A 25,504-nucleotide genomic window follows, 5' to 3' on the forward strand; every position below is an offset into this window, starting at 1 on the left:
TCCAAAAATGCATCCAGGCCCTTTTAAATTCTATTACAGAGTCTACCATGACCACCTCCTCCAGGAGAGAATTCCACAGTCTCACTGCTCTTACAGTAAAGAACCCCCGTCTGTGCTGGTGTAGAAACCTTCTTTCCTCTAGATGTAGAGGATGTCCCCTTGTTATAGATACAGTCCGGGGTATAAATAGGTCATGGAAAATGTTTTAATAGAAGTCATTTACAAATCTGCTTAACTTTCTGGCACCAGTTGATTTGAAAACATTTGTTTTCCACCGGAGTACCCCTTTAAAGTGGTTGTCTAATGTTGGAAACCCCTTTTCCATATGCCCCATTATGGAATATGGACAGAGGGGAGTTGCTATAGATTGTATAGAAGTAGCAGTTTAACCTGGCCCTGGTGCCTGAGTGGTCCCAAAGGCCTCTGTGCCCCATAAGAAGACACCAGTATTGTATATGGTAAATGGGAGTCATTGTATCTTCTTCATATAGTTTCCAGGACATAAGGGGAGATTTATCAAACCCTGTATACAGGAAGAGTTAGGCAGTTGCCCATAGCAACCAATCAGATCGCTTCTTTTATTTCCCAGAGGCCTTTTTTAAAATGGAAGAAGTGATCTGGTTGTTATGGGCAACTGCACCACTCTTCCCCTCCCCCACAGATCCTTGGCAATCTGCTCATCATCATAAGAGCAGCCATACAAAATAGCGTAGTCCTTTTTGTTACATATCTTTCGAAAAAATATAACCAGCCATATAAAGAGGTGTTTTCCACCCAGTGTGTCTCCAACTGTTGCAAAACTACAACTCCCAGCATGTCCAGAGAGCCTTTGGCTGTACAGGCATGCAGGGAGTTGTAGTTTTGTAACAGCTGGAGACACACAGTTTGGAAAACACTGGCATAAGATCATGAACAACATAATGCAGCAATCTCTTTCTTTTGTTTCCATGCAGACTTTCTACCTCCACCAAACAACATCACAGCCAGAATGATCAATATGTTCAAGATGCGCTTGACATGGGAGCCCATAGCTGCCAATTGTACTCCAGTATATAAACTGACAATTTCATCCAAAAACTCCACCACGGTAAGCCCTAAAAATTGTTTTACATTAAAATCTGTCCGTTAAGGGCTCATTCACATGAGCGGATTTCATTTCAAACTCATATATTATGGGGGTCAACTTGTTCAAACCAGCAGCCAAAAATATCTCATGGATTTCTGGGGCATATCTTGTCCTTTTCTAATTTCTTTTGCGCATTTGCCACAGATGTATCAGATCATCAAACAAATATTTTTTATCAAAATGTGGGATCAGAGGTAGGGGGATTGAAATGGCATAAAGTTCACACTGTGCCATTTCAACCCCCCCTCTGATCCCCCTGTGCCATTTTAATCCCCCCTCTGATCCCCCCTCCCATTTTAATTACTGCCCCTTTGATACCCTCCTGTAACATTTACCACTGATCCCCCCGAACCATTTCAGTCCTCCTCATCTGATCCCCCCCATGTACCATTTTGATCCCCCACTCTGATCCCCCTTGTGCCACTTCAAATCCCACCTCTGATCCCCCTGTGTAATGTTGGGGGGATGGGGCACAGTATTGTGGGTGGGGATGATGAGGAGGTACAGTATTGTGGGGGTTGTTATGAGGCTGACATTGTTTGGGGGGGGTAAAAGATGCTTGGCATTCCTTTGCCGTACATTTTGTGGTAAATTGAGTTATGTCATTACAAAGTACAATTAGTCCTGCAAGCAACAAGCCTCACAGTCTGTAGAAAAAAAAATTAAGAGTTATAGATTTTAAAAGGCAAAAATTAAAATTTGCAGCCTCTGCAAAGGGGGCACAGCCTTTGGCTCCCTCCCTCCCCCCAGTGATGATGTACGATGTGGTCCGGCAGAGAGAAGCACCAGGGATATGCGCATGCCACGTATACCTGCCTGTGCTGCTGCTAAATGTCGCATGCAGCACCAGGCCTCTCGTTGCAACCACCTGCCAGTGCCACAATAAAGGTAACCTAGGATGACCACAGAAAAGCTACCCCACCACCTGCCTAAAGCCCTCCCCCCCCCCACCCCCATGCCTACCCCACCACCTGCCTATAGCCCTCCCCCCCCACCACCATGCCTACCCCACCACCTGCCTAAAGCCCCCTCACCTGCCTAAAGTCCCTCCACCTGCCGACCCCCCACCAACTTTTGGGGGCTTTCGATTCTACGCAGTGCATTTTTCGGTAAAAATGGCACCTTATCTTTATTCTGTAGGTCCATACGATTAAATTGATACCCAACTTATTTAGGTTTTATTTTGTTTTACTTTTTTTTTTTATTATTATTATAACTATTTGTATGAAAATTTGCATGTTTAAAAATCTCCTCTACTGACCATGATAACTTTTTTATTTTTCTGTATATGGGGATTTTTTTGCACTGTGATGTGAAGTTTTTATCTGTACCATTTTTTTAGGGTATACAATGGGTATACGCCATTTTGGACTTTGGAATTTTTTTTTTACGTGTATCCGGTTTAATTGACATTATATTTTTATAGTTTGGACATTGACGCACACAATGGTACCACATATGTTTACTTTTGTTTATATATATATATATATATATATATATATATATATATATATATATATGTATATATTTATGGGACAAGGGGGGGATTCAAACTTTTATTAGGGAAGGGGTTAAATCACATTTATGAACTTTTTTTTACACTTTTTTTCAATCCTCGTAGGGGACTATTGCTATGCCATAGCATAGCATTGTTCAGTGTTATCTGTGCTCAATTGCTCCAGCCTGCTCCTGCTCCAGGCATTAAGGGACAGATCGGAGGGCAAGGAGGCAGGTAAGGGGCCTCCTGCCGTCCTCTCAGCTGTTTCACCGCGGCAGTCCTGAACAGCCCGCTGTGGTAGCCGGGATGTGTTTTCTCCCGTTTTAGATGCTGCAATCAGCTTTGATTGCGGCGTCAAATGGGTTAATACCGGACATCAATGCGATCAGCGATGTCCGGTATTAGCCGCAAGTCCTGGTTACGTAAATATATGTCCATTGTCCTTAAGGAGTTAAAGGGGTACTTCAGGTTAGGAAAATTTAACTGGAAGGGGGGGTTGGGGGATACATTTTCCTAACTAGCAGTACCCAGTTTTATTTTTATTTTTTTTTTTTTTTGGGGGGCGCAATTTTCTGGCCTTGCCTCGGGTGCAAAAGGAGCTTGCTACAGCTCTGTAGCATGCCCAGTATTTTTTTTGCAAGGTGGGTGTAGTGACCCTGCGTGTTTCAAAGGTGCTATAGCAAGGAACAGGGGAGTTCAAAGTTCTACGCCCAACAGAAAGCTTTGGTCACAGGTGGCTAAAGGGGATCTCTAAGCCTTAGCCTTAGTACTTAGCCTCTAAGCCTTAGTACTACCCTGGGGGTCATCATGTAACAAAACAGAGGGGCTTCCCAGAAGTGATGATATTCAGTCCCCTGGGGTGTACCATATACAGTACCCAGCCAATGATACCTGGTGGAACCCTTGATGGTATAGTGGTGCGGATATGAACAACAGATGAATTTACTAAACTATAACAGATCATCCACATAAGCAGAAGCACATTTCTAGTTTCACACAAAAAAATGAAACAGCAACAGCTGGTACAGAACGTGCAAAGTTAACCCATGGCAGTCTGTATTCTAAGTTAGTTCTTGAGATGTTGAGGGTACTTGAGGTGACAAGGTTCACACCGATTGGCTCATGGTCGAATAAGAAAGTCCAAACCCCACTGGTGGTTAACCATGGTTTTGGAATGCTCAGATGTCCAGGACTAAATTATTCTCTCTTTGACTAGGAAAGTGATGCTGCATCTTGAGGATTTGTCCCTTAGGTCAGGACAAGGCTTATTTCTCATTGTGTCTCTTTTTTTTCCTCATTGCAAGAGTTGCTTCCTTACAACAAAGTTGCTAAAGCTTACGAGGATCTGGCCAACCACTACAGATTATTGCGCAGAGGACTAAAATATACTGTGGCAAGTCTTCATCCTAAAGGTGTTGCTACTTTCTTCTAAACTTTCTGTGTAACTGAGGGGACAACCATATTCCAGGGCCCCTTAGCAAATCTGTACGTTTGTGGACCTCTGGTCAGGCCAGATGAACATGTCCTTTTGGGAGCAACCTACAGAGGGATTTAATAACTCAGGAATTGCTCAAGTGAACATTTACCCTCCACACAGGTTTACTGCTTCAGTACATCTACTGTCTTCCATCATCTACCTCAGGTTATGTTTTTGTTGGAACTATTCAAGATTTATAGGGGTATTATAAAACCTTTTACTCCACTATTTTGGCTGTGCTTTGTCACTTTGTTTGGCGCAGTTGTTTATTGATTTGTAATCCTATCCCCACACAATCCTTCCCAATCCTAACCCCCAACCGGCAATATAACACTTAAAGGAAAACAGTCACCCGCACTATAACCTGATACACCATGTTATAGTGCTGGTGAATAGAAGACCCATGTGGTGTCTCGGACTACTATACCTACCTGCAGTCCGGAGCCCTGATCCCCCCTTTTCCAGCACTGTCTTACCCTTTGAGGCTGGCCTGCCGGCTAAATTAAAATATTCTAAAGCAAGCTGGTCATGTGAGCGGTCGTGCCTACTGAGCGCTCTCACGTGACCGGCGCTTATAAATAATTAAATCTAGCCAGTGGACCTGCCTCAAAGCACAAGAGAGTGCTGGAAGAGGGGGAACTTCGAGGGATCGGGACTCCGGACTGCAGGTAGGTATAGCAGTTCGAGCCCCCGCACTATAACCCAGTGTATCGGGTTATAGTGCAGATGAACCGGTGACCATTTTCCTTTAATATGATAACGTACCCTTTTAAAAGATACTATCTTCCTGGTACATTTCAACTTTGGGAGATCACCAAATGACATTTACAAACTTGAATGCTAAACAATACTTCCTTGGGAAAATATAAAAACTAACCGTAACCCTAACACTAACCTTAAAAGCTAAACAATCCCAAACTAACCCTAACTAGCAATACAATACTTAATATGATGACATTAACCCTTTCCAAGATGCTATCTTCCTATTACATTTCAACTTAGGGAAAGCACCAAATGATTTTTACAATCTTATAAGCTACACAATCCATCATTGAGAAAATAAAACCCTAACCCTAAAACAGGCAATACAATACCTAATATGATGACATGAACTCTTTCAAAGATGCTTTCTTCCTGGTACATTTCAACTTAGAGAAAGCACCAAATGATATTTACAATTTTATAAGCTACACAATCCTTCATTGGGAAAACCCTAACCCTCTATCCCTATCCCTACTTGGGAAAAAAAACTGCTAACCCCCAACCGGCAATACAACACTCAATAGGATGACATGTATCCTTTTAAAAGATGCTTCCTTCCTGGTACATTTCAACTTTGGGAGAGCAAATGACATTTAAAATTTTATAAGCTAAACAATCCTTCGTTGGGGAAAAAAAAAAAACGACAATACAATACTTAAAATGATGACATAAACTATTTCAAAGATGCTTTCTTCCTGGTACATTTCAACTTAGGGAGAGCACCAAATGACATTTACAATCGTATAAGCTACACAATCCTTCCTTGGGAAAATAAATACCCTAAAACCCTTACCCCAACCGGCAATACAACACTTAATAGGATGACATGTACGCTTTTAAAAGATGCTATCTTCCTGGTACATTTCAACTTTGGGAGAGCAAATGACATTTAAAATCTTATAAGCTAAACAATCCTTCCTTGGGGAAAAAAAAATCCCAACCGGCAATACAATACTTAAAATGATGACATAAACTCTTTCAAAGATGCTTTCTTCCTGGTACATTTTAACTTAGGGATAACACCAAATGACATTTACAATCGTATAAGCTACACAATCCTTCCTTGGGAAAATAAAAATCCCAACCAGCAATACATGACTTCAAATGATGACATAAACTCTTTCAAAGATGCTTTCTTCCTGGTACATTTCAACTTAGGGAGAACACCAAATGACATTTACAATCGTATAAGCTACACAATCCTTCCTTGGGAAAATAAATACCCTAAAAACCTAACCCCAACCGGCAATACAACACTTAAAAGGATGACATGTACGCTTTTAAAAGATACTATCTTCCTGGTACATTTCAACTTAGGGAGAGTACCAAATAACATTTAAAAACTTATAAGCTAAACAATACTTCCTTGGGAAAATATAACAACTAACCCTAACCGTAACCCTAACTGTAACCCTAACCTTATAAGCTAAACAATCTTTCCTTGAAAAAATATAAAAGCTATTGAAAGAGCTTTATTCATCATTAAATCATCATTACAAGTCATACAATAAATTACAATCACACAAAGCATGACAATACAATATACAGCACAGGTTCCCTAAGCTATACACAGTACCACATGCTACACTAACACTTCTCTCCATCACTCGATATCGAAGAAACAAAGTCGAAAAACAATAACACATTACAATCTGTGATCTGGGAGGGGCGTGGGATCTATGGAGGTAGGGAGGTTGGGGATGACAGGGCCAAATTACGGCACTGGCATGATGGTCCTGGATGTAATTAACTGTGTCTCTCACAAGGGTAAGGCTGTCAGCATTCCTGCGACCAGGAATGCCACAGGTCTGGTCCGCGTGGACGATCTGCCCGATGACAGACTTCAGCCTGTTGGCCAGCACCTTGGTCAGGATCTTGTAGTCCATGTTCAGGAGAGAGATGGGACGCCAGTTTTACAAGTCACATCTCTCCCCTTTCCACTTATACAAGATCGTGATCATCCCTTCCCTCAACGATGGAGGCATTCTGACCCCCACCACCATCTCCTTGTACACCTCCAACAGGTCCAGACAGATCAGGTTCCGCAGCCCAACACAGAGCTCGGCCGCGAGACCGTCACTGGCTGGAGTCCTGCCGGGCTTAAAGGATCTAGCGGCAGAGAGCAGCTCCCCCACCGTCAAGGGATCGTCCATAGCCGCGGCACCTGCAGGATCAACAACGTTAGTGATACCTGACAGGAACATCTTGGCGGCTTCGGGGTCGGATGTCTTTAGGGTGTAGAGATTGTGGTAAAAGTCTGCGATGAGCCCCATCACCTCCTCCTTGCCCTTCCGCATGTGTCCAGTTTCATCTCTCAGTTCTGTCAGGGGCCTGTGGCTTGCGTGAAGCTTCCTTAAAAAGAAATAGTTACATTTCTCACTCTTTTCCAGGTTTCCCACCTTGGAAATAAAGATGATTCACTTGGATTCCTACTCAAAGTGCCTTTTCAAGCTTTTTTTTGTCTCCTCCAGCTCCTCTCTGATGTCCCAGCTGCCCTGGAGCAGGTCTTGCAGTGATCACAACTCTCGCTGCAACCTCCTGAAGTCCCACTTCTTCTCAAACACCCGTTGTCTGCTTTTTGCTTGAAAGAAATAGCGAAATTTGACTTTAACATACTCCCACCAATCGCTAGTACAGTTGAAGAAACATTTATCACTTTTCCACAGAATGTAAGCATTTCTAAGTTCCTCCAGGACCTCCCTCTGCACCAACAGGGCACAATTTAACTTCCAGGAGTTGGTCAGAAAAGAAGAAGGGGACCATAAAGTGCTTAATCTGCTTGACCGTTCTAGACATGAATATGATGTCTATCCAAGAACAGAGTGAGCCATCAGAGAGGCTCCATGTGTAATTTACAGAGCCTTCCCAATAGACCCCATAGCGTTCTGCAAGGATGCCTCTGTCACCATCTTGATCAGCAGCTTCAATGGTGCAGTTAAAATCCCCACCCAACACTACTGCCCTAGTGGTTGCAAGCTGGGTCCGCAGGGTCAGGAGAGGTGTACACATTGATGAGCCGTCTGCAACCGTCTGCAACAAGAAGTCTGCCACAGACGAGCTCCCAGACGGAGTCGAGTATGAAACTAGCTACCCTAAAGAGGATGGCCACCCCTGCAGACCAGTAGGAGGGGCCGTGGGACCACTGCCTGGCCAGATGGTTGTAGGACCTAAAAGAGGGCAAAGCACATTCCTGCAACATATACACCTCACACATCTGAGAATCTAAAAAGGTGAGCACAGTCTGACGTCTAATCCTATCTCTTATACTCCTCACATTAATGCTAAAGATGTTGAGAATAACCATGGGGACTAAAAAGAAGGTTAGTGCAGACGATACTAGTTACCACTCCGGTCGGGCGGATCCTCCTCGTCGATGTCTATCAGCTCCCTTGGGTTCTCCAGACTTCCTTCCAAAAACTCTATGTAGACAGGGTTCTGTGGCACGTCGAACAGCCGGTAGACCTCTGGATCAGCCAACAGCTGCTCCACTGACTGTGCTATGGCCTGCTCCATCTCCTCTTCCTCATCATCTGAATGCAGGGGAGTCTCCCAGGCATCGATGATCTTCTTTTTGTAGGACTCAAATTCTGTGTTGTCCTTTCCTTTTCCTCTGCTTGGTACTTGGGGGAGGAAGCAGAGGATATTTCTCCAAAGACAGGGCACCAGCTGGAGGTGGGTTAGGTGCTACTGGGCCAGGAGAGAAAGGAGTCAGGGTGGGGCAGGGGGTGGGAGACAGCGGCCCTGAATTCAGGGGGGGATAGTGGAAATCTGTCTCCTCGTGGGAGGGGCCGGGGAGGCAGGGGTGGGAAGGGCCTGGGTAGGGGCTGGGGTGGTGATGGCTTTTGCCTTCTTACCCGGTTTATCCTTGGCCTTCTGTGCTGCTGGCTCCGGAGCTGGGTCTGGCTTAGGGGCTTTTGCTGCAACAGATGCCCATGTTCTTTTCCTCTGGGGGGCAGTCCTTGTAGGTGTGGGCTGCTTGTCCACAAAGGTTGCACGTCTTGGTCTTCAGGTAGTTCTTGGTCAAATGTCCTGTCACTCAACAGAACCTGCAGACATCTTCCTTACAGTCCTTATTCTCGTGGCCCTTCTTGCCATATTGCCTGCAGGCCTGCGGCATGTCCGGGTAGAAAATCAGGCCTGTAGAGTTCCCCAAAGAAAAAGACTGGGGCAGGTGTTGAACCCCATCTGGGGATGAAGAGTTCTTGTTCAGGCGCACAATCACGGACCACTTGTCAGTCCAAAAGCCATTTCCGTCCAGGATGTGGGTGGGATCCTTCACCACAGTACAGAAACACTTCAGGAAGGTAGTGATCTCGGCTCCTGGGATGTGTGAGTTCCTCATTGAAACCGTAATCCTCCTCTCCTCCCTCTGCACGGGACAGTTCCCAACAAAGCGGGCAAAGGGGGGAGTCCGGCCTTGCAGATTTCCCCATATCTTAGTAATGTTTACAGTTTCCAATGGAGACAAATGTAATGTAAAACATCCGGTTTCTAGTTCAAATAAACATAACCATAGCTCCAATTCATTTGCAGACAATAACACTTACACTTTGTGAGTGGCCACAAATCACTGACCACTCACTGCAATAATCAAGCGTATCTCTCTGGAGGTTTGTGTGTATCCGCTTATCCTTCTCCTGGGGAACCCAAACGAATCCTCCAGCTGGCAAGACTACAAAGAAAAAGAAAAACTTTGACAGCGGACACACCTCCCCATTTCACACTTCACTCCAAGGTATTACATGCAACAACATGTTCACACTTACTTCACCGAGGGAAGTGTTTCTTGTTCAGAACTCCCCTCGTGCCGGCAAGCTTGTTGACCCACTCTGAGGCTCCAGCGGTTTCAATAGTTACATTTATTTGGGACACAACATTAAAACAATAAATGTTCCGACATGTTGCAGAGGGACTCCTCCTTCCTCAGAGGAGTCCCTCCGCAATGCGTCGGAACCTTTATTGTTTTAATGTTGTGTCCCAAATAAATGTAATCTCTTACATGTAACTATTGAGAGATCGCAGCCTGTTCAATCTGTTATACTGTAGCAGTAAAAAGATACAGTTGCTGGACGGAGGATATGCTAAGAAAACTCACCTGCTTGCCTCAGAGTGGGACAACAAGCTTGCCGGAATGAGGGGAGTTCTGAACAAGAAACACTCCCCTCGTTGAAGTAAGTGTGAACACGTTGTTGCGTGTAATAGCTTGGAGTGAAGTGTGAATAGGGAGGTGTGTCCGTTGTCAAAGTTTTTCTTTTTCTTTGTAGTCATTTCCGATTTGCAGAATCCCTGTTCCAGGACCCTCTTCCTCCCAAAAATATCCTGGCTCATGTCAGGCATCCTCCCATCAACCTCCTTTAGCTTGAGCACGATGGTCTGCCTCATCCAAGGCTCCAGGGTTGGAGAACATTGGTGGAGCTGGGAGCTGATGGGGGAGCTGCTCCAGAAGCCTGGGGAGCATCAGAAGGAGAGGATCCAGGCTGGGTCTCCAAAACCATTGTAATCCAAAAGAAAGGTCGAGTCCTGAAGAAAATCCAACAAGGGGAAGAAAGTGGGCGGAGCTATGCAAATTCCTCCACCAATTTCCCTAGCAGTTGTAAAAATAAAAAATAAAGGGAACACTTAAACAACACAATGAAACTCCAAGTCAATGACACTTCTGTGAAATCACACTGTCCACTCAGGAAGAACACTGATTGACAATCAATTTCACATGCTGTTGTGCAAATGGAACAGACAACAGGTGGAAATTATAGGCAATTAGCAAGACATCCCTAATAAAGGAGTGGTTCTGCAGGTGGTGACCACAGACCACTTCTCAGTTCCTATGCTTCCTGGCTGATGTTTTGGTCACTTTTGAATGCTGGCGGTGCTTTCACTCTAGTGCCTGGGTTCTCAACCTCGGGTACGCCAGGGGCTGTCAGGGGGTACGCGAAAGCGCTGACAAATACCGGCCATGCATTGGCCAATATTTGTCAGCGCAAAGCCGCGGCAGCTCACTGTACAGTAGCGCGGCTCGAGCTGCCGCCCCGGCTGCTGTAAGTGAGCTGCTTGGTTGCTGGGGAGACGTGTGGCCTCCCCTGACGTTGCGCGGAGTTGCCGTATAGCACAGGGGGACCGAGGGGGGACTGTATGGGACGGAGGGGGGACTGTATGGGACGGAAAGGGGACTGTATGGGACGGAGGGGAACTGTATGGGACGGAGGGGGGACTGTATGGAACGGAGGGGGGACTGTATGGGAAGGAGGGGGGACTCTATGGGACGGAGGGGGGACTGTATGGGACGGAGGGGAACTGTATGGGACGGAGGAGGGACTGTATGGAACGGAGGGGGGACTGTATGGGAAGGAGGGGGGACTCTATGGGACGGAGGGGGGACTCAATGGGACGGAGGGGGGACTCAATGGGACGGAGGGGGGACTGTATGGGACGGAGGGGGGACTCTATGGGACGGAGGGGGGACTGTATGGGACGGAGGGGGGACTCTATGGGACGGAGGGGGGACTCTATGGGACGGAGGGGGGACTCTATGGGACGGAGGGGGGACTCAATGGGACGGAGGGGGGACTCAATGGGACGGAGGGGGGGACTCAATGGGACGGAGGGGGGACTGTATGGGATGGAGGGGGGACTCTATGGGACGGAGGGGGGGGGACTGTATGGGATGGAGCACAAGGCAGGGAGAGGGATAATGGCGGAGGGGGATGGGGAGTAATAAAGCACAAGACATTAAAATGAAATGCCTTGTGCTTTATTAATTACCCCCCCCCCCCACTCCGCCATTATCCCTCTCCCCTTCCATCTTAATCCCCTTGCACCATTCCAAGTTCCTCTGATCCCCTTTTGCCATATGTGATAATAATGGCACAAGGGGATTAATATGGAGGGGGGAAATGGCAAAAGGGGACCAGAGGGAGGGGGGAATAATGACACAAGGGGATTAATATGGAGGAGGGGGGGTTGATTATCCCCCCCCCCTCCATCTTAATCCCCTTGTGCTATTATTCCTCCCCCATCTTAATCCACTTGTGCCAATATTCCCCCCTCCCTCTGATCCCCTTTTGCCATTTCCCCCCCTCCAACTTAATCCCCTTGTGCTATTATTGTCCGATATGGCAAAAGGGGATCAGAGGGAGGGGGAATTATCACCCCCCCCCCTCCCCCACTCCATTTTAATCCCCTTGTGTCATTATTCCCCCTCCTCCATATTAATCCCCTTGTGTCATTATTCCCCCTCCTCCATATTAATCCCCTTGTGTGATTTTTCCTCCCTCCCTCTGATCCCCTTTTGCCATTTCCCCCCTCCATCTTAATCACCTTGTGCCATTATTATCAGAGGAAGGGGGAATGGTGCAAGGGGATTAAAATGGAAGGGAGAATAATGGCACAAAGGGATTAAGATGGAGGGGGGAATAATGGGACAAGGGGATAAAGATGGAGGTGGGAAAATGGTGCAAGAGGATCAGAGGGAGGGAGGAATAATGGCACAGGAGATTAAGATGATGGGGTGATTATCACCCCCCCCCCCTCCATCTTAATCCCCTTTTGCCATTATTCCCCCTCCATCTTAATCCCCTTGTGCCATTATTATCCAGTATGGCAAGAGGGGATTACGATGGAGGGGGAATAATAGCACAAGGGGATTAAGATGGAGGGGGGATGCATTAGTATAAAGGTAAGAACACGCCTTTTGTCCGCGGGTACCCCTCGAGCGCAAATTCCGCGTGAGGGGGGTACCCACGAACATACTTTCAGGCCTTGGGGGTACGGTCGCCGAAAAGGTTGAGAACCACTGCTCTAGTGGTAGCATGAGACGGAGTCTACAACCCACACAAGTGGCTCAGGTAGTGCAGCTCATCCAGGATGGCACATCAATATGAGCTGTGGCAAGAAGGTTTGCTTTGTCTTTCGGCGTAGTGTCCAGAGCATGGAGGCACTATCAGGAGACGTGGAGGAGGCAGTAGGAGGGCAACAATCCAGCAGCAGGACCTCTACCTCCGCCTTTGTGCAAGTAGGAGCAAGATGAGCACTGCCAGAGCCCTGAAAAATGACTTCCAGCAGGCAACTCAAACGGTCAGAAACAGAATCCATGAGGGTGGTATGATGGTCCAACGTCCACAGGTGGGGTTGTGCTTACAGCATTTACCAGAGAACACCAAAATTGGCAAATTCACCAAAAGCACCCTGTGCTCTTCACAGATGAAAGCAGGTTCACACTGAGCATATGTGACAGACATGACAGAGTCTGGAGACGTCGTGGGGAATGTTCTGCTGCCTGCAACATCTTCCAGCATGACTGGTTTGGCAGTGGGTCAGTGATAGTGTAAGGTGGCATTTCTTTGGGGGGGACCGCACAGCCCTCCATGTACTTGCCAGAGATAGCCTGACTGCCATTAGGTACCGAGATTCGATCCTCAGACCCCTTGTGAGACCATATGCTTATGCGGTTGGCCCTGGGTTATTCCTAATGCAAGACAATGCTAGACCTTGTGTGTCAGGAGTGTGTCAGTAGTTCCTTCAAGAGGAAGGCATTGATGCTATGGACTGGCCCACCCGTTCCCGAGACGTGAATCTGATTGAGCACATCTGGGACATCATGTCTCGCTCCATCCACCAACGCCACGTTTCACCATAGCCTGTCCAGGAGTTGGTGGATGCTTTAGTCCAGGTCTGGAAGGACATCCCTCAGGAGACTGTCAGCCACCTCACCAGGAGCATGCCCAGGCATTGTAGGGAGGTCATAAGGGTACATGGAGGCTACACACACTACAAGCCATTCTGACTTGTTTTAAAGAGCACATATCATCAACTAAACTTTCCCTAATCCCCCTCCCCATCTGTCCCTGACTCTAACTATCTCTGTCTCTGTATTTATTTTTGTTTAAAACACCATGTATATACCTTTTTCATAGCATCTTTGGTAGCTAAGTGTTGAGCAGTATACGAGGGTAGGAAGTGGGCATGGCCCGGCAGGCGCAACGTCATCCGAAGCCTGGCCGGGCCAGCATCCGCCCTTCTTCCTGTATGCTGCGCTCCCTTTCTGGAGCGCGCATACAGGGGGAGTAAAGGGGAGGGCCGGTGTGAGGTGGATTTTTGCGCCCCCGTAAATTTTTGTGTCCGCTCCTCCCCCAGCTCTCCTAAGATTTCCGAAGCTAGAGCTGGAGGAGGGCAGAGCAAGGGGAGAGAGGAGGTACACGCCCCTCCCTCCTCTCCCCGAGCTCCGGAGGACGTAGATCTCCATGGAAAGCCAGAGCCGGGGGAGAGAGGATCAAGGCTAGAGCAGGTCTAGAAGCCAGAGCAGCGCTCCTCATCTCCCCTGCCTAAGCTCTGACTGTGGTTACTGTACACGTGCTGGGTATTCATACACTGCAGGGACTGGGAATAAATCTCTGCCTGAGGATGATTTCTATGTGAGGAGTAGGAGGGGGTCCCTGTTATGTGTGTTTGTATGCTGAGAGTTGTAGTCCCTGTTAGATGTGTGTGTATGCTGGGAGTTGCAGTCCCTGTTATGTGTGTGTATGCTGGGAGTTGTAGTCCCTGTTATGTGTGTGTGTATGCTGGGAGTTGTAGTCCCTGTTAGATGTGTGTGTATGCTGGGAGGTGTAGTCCCTGTTATGTGTGTGTGTATGCTGGGAGGTGTAGTCCCTGTTAGATGTGTGTGTATACTGGGAGTTGTAGTCCCTGTTATGAGTGTGTGTGTGTATGTGTGTGTGCTGGGAGTTGTAGTCCCTATTAGGTGTGTGTGTGTATGCTGGGAGTTGTAGTCCCTGGTAGATGTGTGTATGTGTATGCTCGGAGTTGTAGTCCCCATTATGTGTGTGTATGTTGGGAGTTGTAGTCCCCATTATGTGTGTGTATGTTGGGAGTTGTAGTCCCTGTTGTGTGTGTATATGCTGGCAGTTGTAGTCCCTGTTAGGTGTGTGTGTGTATGTGTATGTGTATATATATATATGCTGGCAGTTGTAGTCCCTGTTAGGTGTGTGTGCATATATGATGGGAGTGGTAGTCCCTGTTAAGTGTGTGTGTGTGTGTGTGTGTATGCTGGGAGTTGTAGTCCCTGTTAGGTGTGTGTGTATGCTGGGAGTTGTAGTCCCTGTTAGGTGTGTGTGTGTGTGTGTGTGTATATATATATATATATATATATATATATATATGCTGGCAGTTGTTGTCCCTGTTAGGTGTGTGTGCATATATGATGGGAGTTGTAGTCCCTGTTAGGTGTGTGTATGCTGGGAGTTGTAGTCCTTGTTAGGTAGGTGTGTGTGTGTGTGTGTATGCTGGGAGTTGTAGTCCCTGTTAGGTGTGTGTGTGTTTATGCTGGGAGTTGTAGTCCCTGTTAGGTGTGTGTATGCTGGGGGTTATAGTCCCTGTTAGGTGTGTGTATGCTGGGAGTTGTAGTCCCTGTTAGGTGTGTGTATGTATGCTGGGAGTTGTAGTCCCTGTTAGGTGTATGTATGCTATGAGTTGTAGTCCCTGTTAGGTAGGTGTGTGTATGGATGCTGGGAGTTGTAGTCCCTGCTAGGTAGGTGTGTGTATGGATGCTGGGAATTGTAGTCCCTGTTACGTGTGTGTGTATGCTGGGAGTTGTAGTCCCTGTTAGGTGTGTGTGTATGCTGGAAGTTGTAGTCCCTGTTAGGTGTGTGTTTTTATGCTGGGAGTTGTAGTCCCCGTTATATGTGTGTATGCCGGGAGTTGTAGTACCTGTTAGGTGTGTGTATGCTGGGAGTTGTAGTCCCTGTTAGGTGTGTATGCTGGGAGTTGTAGTCCCTGTTAGGTGTGTGTGTGTGTATGCTGGGAGTTGTAGTCCCTGTTAGGTGTAGGTGTGTGTATGCTGGGAGTTGTAGTCCCTGTTAGGTGTGTGTGTTTGTGTGTATGCTGGGAGTTGTAGTCCCTGTTGTGTGTATGCTGGGAGTTGTAGTCCCTGTTAGGTGTGTGTGTGTGTGTGTGTATGCTGGGAGTTGTAGTCCCTGTTAGGTGTGTGTGTGTGTGTGTGTGTATGCTGGGAGTTGTAGTGCCTGTTAGGTGTGTGCATGCTGGGAGTTGTAGTCCCTGTTAGGTGTGTGTATGTGTGTGTGTATGCTGGGAGTTGTAGTCCCTATTAGGTGTGTGTATACTGGGAGCTGTAGTCCCTGTTAGGTGTGTGTGTGTGTGTGTGTGTATGCTGGGAGTTGTAGTCTCTGTTATGTGTATGCTAGTGTTTCCCAACCAGGGCATGCTGGGAGTTGTAAATTTGCAACAACTGGAGACACCCTGGTTGGGAAACACTGGTGTATGCCCTGTATCGGTGTGGTGAACTAAAACTCCCAGGAGACTACCGAGGCAGCTGCTGGTGATATACCACAGACTGAAGACTCCTGAATGACACATGCTGGGAGTTGTAGTCCCTTGTGTGTGTATGCCAGTGTTTCCCAACCAGGGCTGAGTTACGTTAGTGTGCGGTGTAAAACGCAGGTTTCCTCGGGCTACAGGGGGGGGGGGGTGCAAACTGCACAAGCTGGTTTCCACTTTTTCATGGGATATTCATTAGCCCCATAAAGGGGACATAGAAATGCACGGGGTTCATACAGGGACGTAGAAAAGCACGGGGTTGATACAGGGAAGCAGAAATGCACGGGTTGATACAGGGAAGCAGAAATGCACGGGGGTTCATACAGGGAAGCAGAGATGCACGGGGTTCATACAGGGAAGCAGAAATGCACGGGGTTCATACAGGGAAGCAGAAATGCACTGGGTTCATACAGGGAAGCAGAGATGCGCGGGGTTCATACAAGGAAGCAGAAATGCACGGGGTTCATACAGGGAAGCAGAGATGGACAGGGTCCATACAGGGAAGCAGAGATGCACGGGGTTCATACAGGGAAGCAGAGATGCACGGGGTTCATACAAGGAAGCAGAGATGCACGGGGTTCATACAGGGAAGCAGAGATGCACGGGGATCATACAGGGAAGCAGAGATGCATGGGGTTCATACAGGGGAGCAGAGATGTTCGGGGTTTGTACAGTGGTCTTCATGTCAGTGTTCATTGTACTGCAGCTTTGAGAGAAAATCATGTCAGGAGGGACGTACAGGAGAAATAACTCTGTAGCATGTACATCTTCATCCGTTTTCTCCTACTTCTCAATTTCTCCAGGATGAAGCTGTACATGCTACAGAGTTATTTTTCCTGTACCTCCCTCCTGACATGATTTTCTCTCAAAGCTGTTGTACAATGAACGCTGACATGAAGACCACTGTACAAACCCCGTCCATCTCTGCTTCCCTGTATGAACCCCGTGCCTCTCTGCTTCACTGTATGAACCCCGTGCCTCTCTGCTTCACTGTATGAACCCCGTGCCTCTCTGCTTCCCTGTATGAACTCCGTGCATCTCTGCTTCCCTGTATGAACCCCGTGCCTCTCTGCTTCACTGTATGAACCCCGTGCCTCTCTGCTTCACTGTATGAACCCCGTGCCTCTCTGCTTCACTGTATGAACCCCGTGCCTCTCTGCTTCCCTGTATGAACTCCGTGCATCTCTGCTTCCCTGTAGGAACCCCGTGCATCTCTGCTTCCCTGTAGGAACCCCGTGCATCTTTGCTCCCCTGTATGAACCCCCGTGCATCTCTGCTTCCCTGTATGAACCCCGTGCCTCTCTGCTTTCCTGTATGAACCCCGTGCATCTCTGCTTCCCTGAATGAACCCCGTGCATCTCTGCTTCCCTGTATGAACCCCGTGCATCTCTGCTTCCCTGTATGAATCTGTGCATCTCTGCTTCCCTGTATGAACCCCGTGCATCTCTGCTTCCCTGTATGATCCCTGTGCATTTTTACGTCACTGTATGAACGCTGACATAGAAATGCACAGGGTTCATACAGTGATATTGATGTCCTGTACAAACCCCATTAATTTCTATGTCCTTTTTATGGGACTAATGAACACCCCATGAAAAAGCAGAAACCAGCCCGTGCAGTTCATCCTCCCCTTGCAGCCTGAGGAAACTTGCATTATACACAGAACACTAATATAACTCAGCACACTAATATATATACAGCGTTATACACAGCACACTAATATAACTCAGCACTGGTTGGGATACACTGGCATACACACACAAAAGGGACTACAACTCCAAGCATGTGTCATTTAGGAGTCTTCAGTCTGTGGTATATCACCAGCAGCTGCCTCTGTATTCTCCTGGGAGTTGTAGTTCACCACACCGATACATGGCATACACCAGTGTTTCCCAACCAGGGTGTCTCCAGGTGTTGCAAATCTACAACTCCCAGCATGCCCTGGTTGGGAAACAAAGGCATACACACACATCTAACAGGGACTACAACTCCCAGGATACACACACCTAACAGGGACTACAACTCCCAGCATACACACACACCTAACAGGGACTACGACTCCCAGCATACACACACACCTAACAGGGACTACAACTCCCGGCATACACACACACCTAACAGGGACTACAACTCCCAGCATACACACACACCTAACAGGGACTACAACTCCCAGCATACACACACACACCTAACAGGGACTACAACTCCAAGCATATGCACACACACACACCTAACAGGGACTACAACTCCCAGCATACACACACCTAACAGGGACTACAACTCCCAGCATACACACACCTAACAGGGACTACAACTCCCAGCATACACACACACCTAACAGGGACTACAACTCCCAGCATACACACACCTAACAGGGACTACAACTCCCAGCATACACACACACACACACCTAACAGGGACTACAACTCCCAGCATACATACACACACCTAACATGGACTAATACTCCCAGCATACACACACACCTAACAGGGACTACAACTCCCAGCATACACACACCTTACAGGGACTACAACTCCCAGCATACACACACGCACAGACACATAACAGGGACTACAACTTCCAGCACGCACACACCTAACAGGGACTACAACTCCCAGCATATGCACACACCTAACAGGGACTACAACTCCCAGCATACACACCTAACAGGGACTACAACTCCCAGCATACATACACACACCTAAAAGGGACTACAACTCCCAGCATACACACACCTAACAGGGACTACAACTCCCTGCATACATACAGACTTAACAGGGACTACAACTCCCAGCATACATACATCCACACACACACACATAACAGGGACTACAACTCCCTGAATACACACACACACACCTAACAGGGACTACAACTCCCTGCATACACACACATAACAGGGACTACAATTCCCAGCATACCCACACACACAACAGGAACTACAGCTCCCAGCATACGCACACACACACCTAACAGGGACTACAACTCCCAGCATACACACACACACACCCAACAGGGACTACAACTCCCAACATAAGCACACGCATAACAGGGACTACAACTCCCAGCATACACACACACATAATAGGCACTACAACTCCCAGCATACACACACACATAACAGGGACTACAACTCCCAGCATACACACACACCTAACAGGGACTACAACTCCCAGCATACACATACACACCTAACAGGGACTAATACTCCCAGCATACACACACATAACAGGGACTACAACTCCCAGCATACACACACACACATAATAGGCACTACAACTCCCAGCATACACAAACCTTACAGGGACTACAACTCCCAGCATACACACACGCACACACACCTAACAGGGACTATAACTTCCAGCACACACACGCACACACCTAACAGGGACTACAACTCCCAGCATACACACATACACCTAACAGGGACTACAACTCCCAGCATACACACACACATAACAGGCACTACAACTCCCAGCATACACACACATAACAGGGACGACAACTCCCAGCATACACACACACATAACAGGGACCCCCCCTCCTCCTCTCATAGAAATCATCCCCAGGCAGAGATTTATTCCCAGTCCCTGCAGTGTATGAATCCCCAGCACGAGTACAGTAACCACAGTCAGAGCTCAGGCAGGGGAGATGAGGAGCGCTGCTCTAGCCATGCTCCTCTCTCCCCCGACTCTGGCTTTCCATGGAGATCTACGTCCTCAGCTCGGGGAGCTCAGGGAGGGGGCGTGTACTTCTCCCCGTGGAGATCTGCATCCTCCGGAGCTCGGGGAGAGGAGGGAGGGGGCGTGTACCTTCTCTCTCCCCTTGCTCTGCCCTCCCCCAGCTCTAGCCCTGCTGCTTCTATCTTGCAGAGCCACGGGTTAGAATTTTTCACCTCACAATGGCAGAGTCGGGAGCGCGTCCTGCAGGGATGCGTGCACAGCGCTCGCTCCCGTCTGTCTGATTGACAGGCGGGGAGCTGCGTGAGTATGCGATTTCGGACTCAGCTGCCAGGCCAGCGTGAGTCCGATATCACTAAAAAGGGACTCCTAGGGAGACCTCTGGTGGACAAAAGTATAAACACAAAAAACACATAAAAGTATAATTTTTTTTAAATAGAACCCAATTAGAAAATTAATCTATACATATTAAACAAAAAACATTTTTTTTTGATGAAAGGTACTCTTTAAGGACATTACATCAAAATTGAATCAGCCTGTAGTGTGGTTTTCCACTTTGATTTTGAGTGTGACTCCATATCCAGACCTCCATGGGTTGATAAATTTGATTTCCATTGATAATTTTTGTGTGATTTTGTTGCCAGCAAATTCAACTATGTTAAGATGAAAGTATTTCATACGATTATTTCATTCATTCAGATCTAGGATGTGTTATCTTAGTGTTCCCTTTATTTTTTTTGAGCAGTGTATGTTGTTAATAAACGTTGGGCCAAAAATCACAGAAGAATTGCAAGGCCACCATCAAGCATTGGTACAGACACTATATTATGAACTACACTAACCTTACAGCTTCTGTGGCATAGTGAAATAAAAATCCAGGAATACCCCTTTAACTCAATAATATATAGTGTCTACATAGACTAGTGGATAGGGGGAGAAGTTTGTCTTTATGTGAAATCGAGTCTGAAGGCCGCACTGCGGTAGGATAATTGGGAGGGAAACGATAATGTGGAGTCATTATAGGTAGAAATATTTGGAGATAAGAATAAAAAAATTCTGATAGGGGTTTGCTATAAGCCACCAAACATAATGGAAGAGGCAGAATATCAATTACTGAGGCAAATAAACAAGGCAGCAAATCAAAATGATGTGATAATAATGGGGGACTTTAACTATCATATATACTTGAGTATAAGCCGAGTTTTTCCGCACGATTTTTCGTGCCCTTTAGTTTTGTACTCACCTCCGCTCGGCAGGACGTTAGGGTGAGCTGGTCCGGGCCATTTATGCTGCAGGGACGGTGGGGAGGGATAGTTGTTCTGGGCTGTCCGTCTTCACCGGAGGGGCCTCTTCTCCGCGCTTCGGGCCCGGCCCCAGAATAGTGACGATGCCTTGATGACGACGCACAGGGACTTTCATGAGCAACGTCCCTGTGCATCGTCGTCAAGGCAACGTCTCTATTCCGGGCCCGAAGCACGGAGAAGAGGCCCCCCCGGTGAAGATGGACAGCCCGGAACGAATATCCCTCCCCACTGGTCCCTGCAGCACAGATGGCCCGGACCAGCTCACCCTAACGTCCTGCCGAGCGAAGAGGAGTACAAAACTAAAGGGGGTGAGGGGGGGGGTCTGGAGGATGTCGAAGGCCGTAGTGGTCTTCAACCTGCGGACCTAAAGATGTTTCAAAACTACAACTCTGGATGATGACGTGGGTCTGGATGATGACATGGGGGGATGATGTATTTCCCACCCTAGGCTTATAGTCGAGTCAATAACTTTTCCTGGGTATTTGTGGTGAAATTAGGGGCCTCGGTTTATATTCGGGTTGGCTTATACTGGAGTATATACTGTTTCCTAATATAAACTGGGGGACTGAGACCTGTGAATCTCATAAAGGAAACAGGTTTCCGATAATAGCTAAAGACAATTATCTGTCCCTTATTAGATTCCCTTATTATTCTTCAATAAGGGAATCTCTCGAGGGGCTACAAAAATAATGAACTTTAGGAAAGCAAAGTTTGATCAACTCAGAGAAGCCCTTAACAACGTAAAATGGGATAATGTCCTCAAAAAGAATGCTAACACTAAATGGGAGACTTTTAAAAATATATTAAATTCTCACTGTAAGAAGTATATACCTCATGGGAATAAAATGGTCAGAAATAAAAGAAAAGAAAACCAATATGGATGAATAAGAACGTTAAGAGGGCAATAAATGACAAAAATAAAGCATTTAAACTACTATAACAAAAACAGTCCCCCTCCCTCGCCCTTCGACTCCTGGGGGGAACCACGTGTCATCAGCATTTAGAGATCCATTAGAATCTAGCTAACTGGAAGCTGTAGCGCTCCCAAGGTGCCCTTAAGGAGCTCCAAATTATACCACTCCGTGTGTTGAAAAGGTTTAACTATGTCGGCTATCCCCGATGAGTCGAAATGGGTAACGATAAAGGATTTCCATTTAGAGAAGAACTTCTTGGTACTTGAATTGCGGTGGCGTTCTGCATCTAAACGGTCGACCCCAAATAAATCTTTAATTGAGCAATCAACAAATTTAAGCCTGGGACCTGCGATTCTAGCTATCTCAGGAAAAGACACCTTAAAGCCACCAGTACTACAACATGAATTATGTGTGGGATATGACTACTATCCGCGTCCCCTGTCCAGCGCTCCCATGTGGGAAATAATTTCTGCAGGTCCAGTTTAAGAAGACGGCTCCGGAAAGAGAAGTAGAGCGACAAGATAGACGCCCTTCTCGGTTCCAAGCCAATAATATAGTCCAGGGGGTGATCAACTGCTTCCCCTGAAAGGTCTCTCAACCTGGACGAGCAGAAGGAGAACAATTGATTGGCATAAAGCAAGTGTGACTGGGGTAAACCAAAAGTCTGCAAGATATCCATGGGTAGGAGCCATTGTTTAGTGTCCCTGTTAATAAGGTGACCCGCCGTCAGTACCCCTCTAGATTCCCAGAGTCGCAACAATAGAGATGTATTACAGTGGGGCAATTCAGGGTGACCCCTGAAGGGCATTCGCTTAGAGAGGAGAAACGGAAGTCGATAAATCTTACGCACCTCCCTCCAGGCCACAATGGTGTCCCGGAGTAAGATCGAAGACCTGATCAAAGGAGGCAACTTAGCATATGAGGTATGAAGCAACGCACTCAGAGACCAAGGTGCCGCCAATGCTCGTTCTACCGCTATATTATAGTAATAGGTCGTGTCGTGTAGCCAGTCCCTAACATGTCGAAATAGACATGCTAAATTGTATCCCCGCACATTCAGGAAGTTGACTCCCCCCTCCGCCCTGCAGAGCATACCTTTTTGGAGGGCAATCTGTGGGCGCTTTCCCTGCCATATAAGAGCGAGTGAAACCAGCGTTAAGACGACGAATATCGTCATGTCTCAAAAGTATGGGGAGAGTTTGGAGAAGATATAGGAGACGAGGAAAACTGACCATCTTAACTAGGTGGCAGCGTCCCAGAAAGGAGAGCGGTAGATTTTCCCAATGTTTAAGCTCCAATGAAATCTTCTCAAGAATAGGAGCGTAGTTCAGTTTATATAGGGTGTCAGACGTACGTCCTATGCAGATCCCCAAGTAGGTGATGTGAGATGTTGTTATTTTCACCCCCAAGCCACCTGCAGAAAGTAAGGTCCTAGGATTCCCACTTCCCAATGGTAGCAGCGTGCTTTTGCTCGCGTTTACCTTGTATCCTGTGAAGCGACCAACCTCCTTTAGGAAATCTAAGATTTTGGCTACATCCCTCACAGGGTTGTTTAGATAAAGCAGAACAACATCGGCAAACATGGAAAGTTGCAATTCCCTGGAGCCCACTGTGATCCCCTCAAAGACAACTCCGAATAAAAGCGCTCGGGCCAGGGGCTGAAGGGCTAAATCAAATAATAAGGGGGATAGTGGGCAACCCTGCCTGGTGCCCCTCAACAGTGGGATGGGGGGTAAAGGAAGCCCGGGGTAAAGACCTTTGCCGTAAGTCCATTGTCCAGTCCATTATAGGCCAGAGAGAAAGGAGCTGAATTTCCCACTGATCCCGAATTTAGACAGGACCAGTTCCAGCCAGTCCCAGCGAACATTATCGAAAGCCTTCTCGGCATCAAGGGTCAACAACGAGGGCTGGGCGTCTGGCCGCGACTGGTCCTGAATCCCATCCATCACCGCCAGTACCTTACGGATATTGGTCACCGCAGATCTGGATTTTACAAATCCGACCTGGTGATCTCCCACCAAGTCAGACAAAAAGCGGGCCAGCCTGTCAGCGAGGATTTTAGAGAGTATCTTGACATCCTGATTAATGAGGGAAATGGGACGGTAGGAACCAGGATCTAGAAGGTCTTTCCCCGACTTGGGCCACACCTTGATGTATGCTAATTTGGCCGTCGGGGAAATACATCCTGTTCTAAAAATTTCGTTGAAATAGGCCGTCAGGGTGGGGGAAAGTTTGTCCTTTAGAGATTTATAAAAATCCCCCGGATATCCATCTGGTCCAGGGGCCTTACCACCAGAAAGGAATGTGAAAGTCTGACGCACTTCCTCCTCCGACACCTCAGCGTTAAGTTCATGACGCTGGTCCTCCGACAAAGACGGCAAAGGCATGGAACTAAGGAATCGTTTGCCCTCTCCATCGGAAGCTCGGGGTTCCGCATATAAATCAGTGTAATAAGAACTCAAAATGTTGTTGATCTCACCGGGGTCATACTTAGTCTGTCCCTATGAGTCACGGAGTGCCAGGACATAGGATGGGGCACACGCTCCCTTGGCTAACCCTGCTAACAGTCGACCCGACTTGTTGCCATGTTTAAAGAATTCCGTTTCCATATGGGACCTATAAATGCGTTCCCGCCTATCTAGCCATAACATGGATTGGGCCGCCTGCCATTTCAGCTTGTTAGGTGGAGTAGGGGAGTCAACAAAGCGGGAATATGCCTCAGATAAAGTCATGCTAGCAGTCTCAAAACCCTCCCTGGTCTTACGTTTTAAAGAGGAGCAATACATCATAATTATACCACGTATCACTGTCTTGGCTGTTTCCCAATATAAAACCGGAGAGTCTCAAACTCCACCCACCACCCCGCTAGTAGGTCTAGAAACGAGTCGTCTTTGTGTAAATAAGTCGGGAAGCACCAAAGAAAGTCAGTGCCCTTGGGACTGGTCGGCAAAAGGTCTAATGTCACTGGAGAATGGTCAGACAAGACCATCTCCTGAATGTTCACCTCTAGTAATCTGGAGCATAGGGATGGACTGATCAGGAAATAATCTATCCGGGACCATGTGTTGTGCATGTTGGAGAAATGCGTGTACTCATGAGTGTCAGGATGAAGATGACGCCATGCGTCCTGCAAACTTGTTTGAGCGAGTAGAGGGGGGAGAACTTTATCACTTTGTCGGATGACCACTGGCGGAGTCGACGCCCCAGACCTGTCCAGCATTGGGTTCGCTACCGTGTTGAGATCTCCACCCAATAGAGTGAGCGGACCCGCCGTGCGGTTGATAGTATCTGTCAGGGAGGCGAAAAAAGAAGTGTTAACACCATTAGGAGCGTACACATTAAAAATATCATATACCTGTCCCGCTTGTTCAAGTGTGATGTGGGACATACGACCCTCATTATCATGTACATGGTAAA

General features: G+C 47.3%; 1 protein-coding gene across 3 annotated transcripts in view; it reads left to right on the forward strand.

Annotated features, from left to right (window-relative positions):
- LOC130291381 (interleukin-13 receptor subunit alpha-1-like) overlaps nucleotides 1–25,504 on the forward strand; it is a 134,626-nt gene that overhangs the window by 54,236 nt on the left and 54,886 nt on the right. The window contains exons 1-2 of one of the 3 annotated variants that reach the window (XM_056540077.1): nucleotides 367–458; nucleotides 954–1,087. In XM_056540077.1, coding sequence (XP_056396052.1) covers nucleotides 989–1,087 — 99 coding nt within the window. In that variant the 5' untranslated portion in view covers nucleotides 367–458; nucleotides 954–988. Of the gene's footprint in view, nucleotides 1–366; nucleotides 459–576; nucleotides 710–953; nucleotides 1,088–25,504 lie in introns of those variants that run through there. The other 2 variants (XM_056540078.1, XM_056540076.1) reach the window with 2 other exon arrangements.

The sequence above is a fragment of the Hyla sarda genome, chromosome 9 (genome assembly GCF_029499605.1).
Source record: "Hyla sarda isolate aHylSar1 chromosome 9, aHylSar1.hap1, whole genome shotgun sequence".
In the NCBI taxonomy this organism is placed as follows: Eukaryota; Metazoa; Chordata; class Amphibia; order Anura; family Hylidae; genus Hyla; species Hyla sarda.